At 38.0% G+C, this 6,263-nt stretch overlaps 1 protein-coding gene across 3 annotated transcripts; it reads left to right on the top strand.

The window, feature by feature from the left end:
• The first annotated feature begins 632 nt into the window (after nt 1–632).
• Nucleotides 633–1,022, top strand: LOC110542083 (keratin-associated protein 6-2). 3 transcript variants are annotated; one of them, XM_060370542.1, is made up of 2 exons: nt 633–663; nt 724–1,022. In XM_060370542.1, exons 1-2 carry the CDS (start codon nt 633–635, stop codon nt 1,020–1,022), a joined length of 330 nt encoding a protein of 109 aa, XP_060226525.1. The 3 variants fall into 3 exon arrangements, with proteins under 3 accessions (XP_060226525.1, XP_060226526.1, XP_021484408.1); XM_060370543.1 differs by having other exon boundaries at nt 633–807; nt 964–1,022; XM_021628733.2 differs by having other exon boundaries at nt 633–1,022.
• The last annotated feature ends 5,241 nt before the right edge of the window (nt 1,023–6,263 follow it).

Genomic DNA, 6,263 nt, shown 5'->3' with positions numbered 1-6,263 from the left:
ATGCTAAGGTTCTCAGCATCTTGCTGTGTCTGGTATTGGAGGAAAGAAGAATTTGTAAGGCTCACATACAGAGAGCACACTCACTGCTTCTGTAAGTCATAAGAGCCCAATAGATGCTTTTCTACTTGAATTATCAGATGTATGGTTTCTGCGGAGATGCTGGGCAGAGGTAGTTGTAAAAGTGCAGATGGGTAGGAGAAGCTGAAAATTAAGAAAAAGAAAAAAAAAAGAAGAGAGGGTGGAGAGGGAGGTAGACAGGAGAGAATGAGAACTTTTCTCATATTTTCTTCAAACTTTGCTATGTAAGTTATACAATGGGTGATAGATGTAAAAATTAATTTTATGCTTGGGAGCATGATTTGACTGAGGAACCCATCTAAAGAGAAAATTGAAATGATGCTCTTTAAATGAAATGAGAGTTTACAGAGTAATGTACTCATTTTAAGCAAACCATTATTGGTTGTCAACAGTGACTAGAATGTAATAGTTTAAATGTTTGTTAGTTAAGTCAGGGAATGAATGGTATGCTCTGACAATTATTGGCAGTATATAAAGGCCCCAGGATAGTAGAGGCATCCACACTTGAGAAATAATTCTTTTCTAACCCAAGTGAATTCTCCCCTTTTGACAATATGTGTTGTAACTACTATGGCAGCTCCTGTGGCTACGGCTCAGGCTATGGCTGTGGCTACGGCTCTGGCTGTGGCTGTGGCTATGGCTCAGGCTATGGCTCTGGCTATGGCTGTGGCTACGGATCTGGCTATGGCTGTGGCTATGGATCTGGCTATGGCTGTGGCTACGGATCTGGCTATGGCTGTGGCTATGGATCTGGCTATGGCTGTGGCTATGGTTCATGCTATGGCTGTGGCTACGGATCTGGCTATGGCTGTGGCTACGGATCTGGCTATGGCTGTGGCTATGGCTGTGGCTATGGATCTGGCTATGGCTGTGGCTCCTATTACAGGTCTAGCTGCTGTGGCTACCGACCATCTTGCTACAGAAGATGCTATTCTTGCTGTTAGAACACCGCCAAGAGGGGACCAGTTACTTCTGAATGGATACTCCTGAAGATAATGTTTCTTTAAACACCAATGGCCAAGATATGTATGTCCAGGGATGTAGAAACTTGACAAAGTCTTTGAACTCCAGCTGCACATTTTTAGAAGGCATCCTGGAATCTGCACTATCACCCAACTAGTTCTGCTTTCTTGCTTTCTGCTTCTGTTGTCTGAATGTGTTAATGGCTGTAACATCTACAGTTGGAAACATGACTTATTTTCAATAAAATTAATCTTGGTTTTTAACAAACCTTTGCGTATTTGCTTGTGAGATGCTCCTGCTTTGACTTACTTGAAAACTGAGTTAACTGCATTGGCTGAAATTTGCAAACTACCTGATTTGATACTTGTTAGCCTTTGTATTTTGCATCAATAATGTATTCTCTAAGTGCTGTCTATGCACATCTCAGAACTTCATCTAAGCACAAGCCATGGAGTATTTCTGCACGGAGCTTTGGAAATGGCTCTGTGTCTGGGGATGGGATGGATAAGACGGGAAGGACGACACGTACACAAGAGGTGTGGCAAATGCCACAGGGGTAATAGATATAGCCTGAAGGATTAACAGAGAAATGAAACTAGAGGGATTATTTTCAGAGTTATTGAGGAGTTAAATTTATACTTGAAGGATCAAAACCTAAGAAAAAGAAAAGTTAGAGGAAAAGTATGTTATTACATATTCTGCATCTGATAGAAATGCAAATACCTGCTGAATTCAGCCAAGTGATTTGATTCACCTAAACAGCAAGTGTTTTTGAACAGGCTGCATCCTAGATAAAATAAAATAAAAGCATTACAAATGAGGGGCTGTAGAGATAGCTCAGTGGTTAAGAGCACCGGTTGTTCTTCTAAAGTACCTGGGTTTATTCCCAGCACCACAAGCAGCTCACAAATGACTATCATTTCAGTTCCAGGGGATCTGAAACTTTTATTCAGACATACATGCAGGCAGAACACCAATGTACATGAAATAAAAATAAATAATAAATTGTTTTAAAAGTATTCCAGATGAGTTGTGTGCCTGTGGCGTCTGCTTCACAATAGAGAAGATAGGGAGACAGTCACCAGTGAGGACACCCACTGATACATAACTGCAGTGAGCAGGCTGCAGCTCAGCAGGAAAGAGTGCGCATGTGTCAGTAAGACAGTTCAGGCATGGATTTTGAAGTTGTGCTCTTTGAGGTAATACTAAAAGTTGACACTAGCAAAGAAAGGCAAATAAATTTAGTAACAAATGCTAAGGAGAAAAAGAAATTTCTTATTAGCATCAGGTGAAGACACCAGAACCAATGTTCAGACATGGCTACTGTACATGTGAAATGTGGCAAGTATGAAATGAAGTGCAAAATACTACACCAGCTGCCAGACACCATATCAATAGGGTTCTCTTGGATTGAATTGAATATGATGGTGGGATTCATTCATTCTCACTTATTTTTATTATATTTTTCTTTTATTGAAAATATATTGTTTTTCTTAAATGCTATATCAGGATTGCGGTTTCCTCTCCCTCTACTTCCAGTTCCTTCCCATCTTCTTCCCTCCCATTTGCATCTACATCCTTCTGTCTCTCATTAGAAAGCAAATAAGCTTTTAAGGAATAGAAATATGATATGATAAAATATAATATGATAAAATAAAAACAAAATCTTGAAATTGGGCAAAACAAACAAATAAACACACCAACAAACAAACAGAAGGGAAAGAGCCCAGAAAAAAGTATAAGAAACATATATAGACAAGAAATTCACTTTTTCACTTTCTCAGGATCCCATAAACCGTAAAACTGGAAGTGATAATATATATGCAAAGGGCCTGTAGTTTGAGAGAGAGAGAGAGAGAAATATATACAGAGAGACAGAGACAGTGAGAGACATAGAGAATAAAGTTAAAAATTAATTTAATTAAAAATTTTTAAAGAAAAGGAAAGAAGAAAAAGCTGTGGCTCTATGAGGTAAGCACCCTCCGAAGATGTTGTTGAATCAGTACTCTTTTGGCCATCTACTGCTGGGCATGCAGCCTACATTAAGACTAATCTGTTTCCCCAGTGAGACTCCCTTGGAGAAAACTATTTTCATTTGTAGGTGGTTATCAATTGTAGGTAGTGCCTGGGTTAGGGAAGGGGCCTTGTGTCTACTTCTGCTAAGCATGTGCCTGGGGAGTCCATTAGAAGACAGCTGATCCCCTGGAGCTGTAGTTGCAGGCAAATGTGAGCTTACTGATGTCAGTTTTAAGACGTGAGCTATGATCTTTTGGTAGAGCGAGTGCTTTAGACTTATCCATGTTAGCCAGCATTCATATCAACACATGGACACACACATGCTCACACTCTTTTTTACCCCCAACCCCAGACATACACACAGAGAGAAGGGATAGAGGGAAAGAAAAATGGGTGGGGGGCAGAGAAGGAAGAGTGGAGGGATGGAGAGAAAGAGGGGGCAAGTCATTCAGATAAACTACCAGTGGTGCAAAACAACTACAGCTCTTATAAAACAGCTGGACTGGGAGAGACAGAAGCTCAAAATTTAGAAATGTCCATTCCTGTAGACTGTTTAATGGATTTGTTTTTGTGTGTTGGCATAAATGGTACCTGGAAGTAGATGAAAATGTATACCTGAATGACTGGTGATACATAATTAGGAGTTTAACATTACAGATGTGCTCTCTGTCACTCTAGAGACAGTAAGGCTGAAGTGAATGGATGATTGTGACAGCATTCTTTCCAATACATGATTCATTACAGTCAAGACTGACTTCCTTATCAGGTGATTTACAAATGGATTGTTTAAAACTATGTGGCTGACCCATTATTAGAGTTATTTTGGGGGGAATTTTCTGAGCTCAGGAAGCAAGGAGGAATAACACAATCCTATATATCTATACCCATTCCAGGATATCATGTATTAGGGACACAATGGAGCTTTAATGTTTGCTTATAAAAATGGTAGTGCTGATTCTAGAACAATGCAGAAATGGAGGATCTCCTGCACTTACCATTTTTTTTCTGTAGTGACTCATCATTCATTTGGCATATAAAAAGACCTTCAGTGTTATCACTAAGGCTCAAACACTCACAGTATTAGAGGCCCTTGAATTTTTTCCCAGTGTGCTAGTAAACTTTTCCACTTCTTCAGTTGTTTTCCTTTGAAACCCTCTCTTTATTTTTGAGGATATAATGTATTTACATCATTTTCCCTTCCCTTTCCTCCCTACAAATGTACCCATATACCTCTCCTTGCTATCTTTAAATGTCATGACCCCCTTTTTCTTTGTTATTACATGAACATTTATATGTATACACATATTAAAATGTAACCTGCTTAGTTTCTAAAATGTTGTTTGAATGCAAATTTCATAGATGACCATTTGGTATTGGATAATAGATTGCTGTATACTGTATTTGTGTATGGAGAACATTTCTCCCACTCCGAGCATTCCTTCATAGCATGTAGTCTTGTATGGAGGGTTGGGGCCTTATAGTCTTTTTCTTGCCTGTTTAGACATGTTTACTGTTGTTGTCCTTGTGCAGCTTATGTTGGGGACTTCCTAGGTGTAGGTTCTGACCTTAGTAAGGGACACAGCAATCTTCCTGATCCCCTGTCTCTTCAATACTTCTGTTCTTCTGCAGTGTTCTCTGAGTCTGAGGTGTGCCATGCAAAATTCCAAAGGAAAGATGCAGCCTGGTTATGGTGCCCCTGAACTTTGAAAAAAGTTGGAGTCTTGCCAAGTGGAACAACAAAAGGGATGGACTGTAGAACTAACTACTGCCTATACTTTAGATAAATGAATAGTTTCATTCACCACGTATTTATTAATAAAACTAATGAAACATACTTAATTACATTGTGTTACTCATTACTAAATAATTTATCTATCTTCTAAAAGTATTGGGTAAATGTAACAAAATCATATTATACAAAGATCAGAGTATTGTTATAGTATAGTTACACACAAGAGTGTCTAGGAAATTACAAAAAAAAAATCAAAAGAAGGTCCAAAACTAAGAATAAAAGTAAGTTGTATAGCTAAAATATTGAGGATGAATAAAAGCGAGTTGGAGCCTTCCTGTCAGGGAAGACTGGGGAGATACATTTTGGATTGTCAATATGCTGGGAGCTTTGATTTGCTGCCTTTGTATTTTGTGGAGGAAATGTAATCTCTAGATAGGTCAAGGTAAGGGTAGGCAGAATTCCAAGATGTCTCTTAAGGACCTACAGCCTTTTATGCAAGGAAGAAGCTTCACTTCAATCCTAGTAGAGAGTGGAGGATGTCACTTATGTAATAAAGTTTGGGGTTGGCAGACAAAGCACAAGTGTGTTATTTGAATTTTAGGTAACAAAAAGAGAATTTTCTGCTCCAAGCATGTTTCACACATGGGGGTGGGCACTTTCTTACCAATTAAATTATATGGCAAATAAAATATGAACGTATCTGGCTGCTTATCATAGCATTGGGAGACTCTGAATGCACATCCCAGGCAGCTTTATCTAGACTTCCGATTCACAAACATTGAACAAAGGTTAGAATAAAGAATCCTGTGTTAAGTTGATAATTTAAATGATAATTTGTTATGTAATAGTAGAAAACAGCCACTTCTGTTCTCTAAATTATCTGGTTAAATTTTGGTCACACTAGGTATGTGCATGTTAGCACAGATTAATCACATTATTGTGTTTTAAAAATAGATCATCCTGGAATAAAAGTGGGAGTGAAGAGATCCAATGGGACAAAACATTGAAATAAAATTTCTTTATATGATATTAGGATGATTAGATGCTAAAGAGTGTGTGTGTGTGTGTGTGTGTGTGTGTGTGTGTTTTATAGAAGAGTAATTACAGAGTAAGATGGGTCACTATTTGACATAATAAAATCGCTGACACAGCTAATGCTCAATATTCTGATGGTAAAAAAATGAGGATTTTGTGTTGTTTAAAGAAGAAAAATACATACTTGTGTTTGGTAATAGCTATGTTAAGTTCCTCAATATTTTCTTCATTAACTTCCATATATTTGGTACCTACATCTCTCACATTCTCAACAGATAAAATAACTGAAAGAATTTATGACTTACAAAACATTCATCTGCTCTTTGCAGAGGATATTAATCTTCCTTCCTAGTTTGAGTTAAATCTGTACACAGAACTGATGAGAAATTTATTGAGCGGTAGCCCTAGGAGTGAAAAGCATCTTAATAAAATGTTGTTT

This window comes from Meriones unguiculatus, chromosome 17 (genome assembly GCF_030254825.1).
Source record: "Meriones unguiculatus strain TT.TT164.6M chromosome 17, Bangor_MerUng_6.1, whole genome shotgun sequence".
NCBI lineage: Eukaryota > Metazoa > Chordata > Mammalia > Rodentia > Muridae > Meriones > Meriones unguiculatus.
This window is presented reverse-complemented; position numbering and strand designations above follow the sequence as displayed.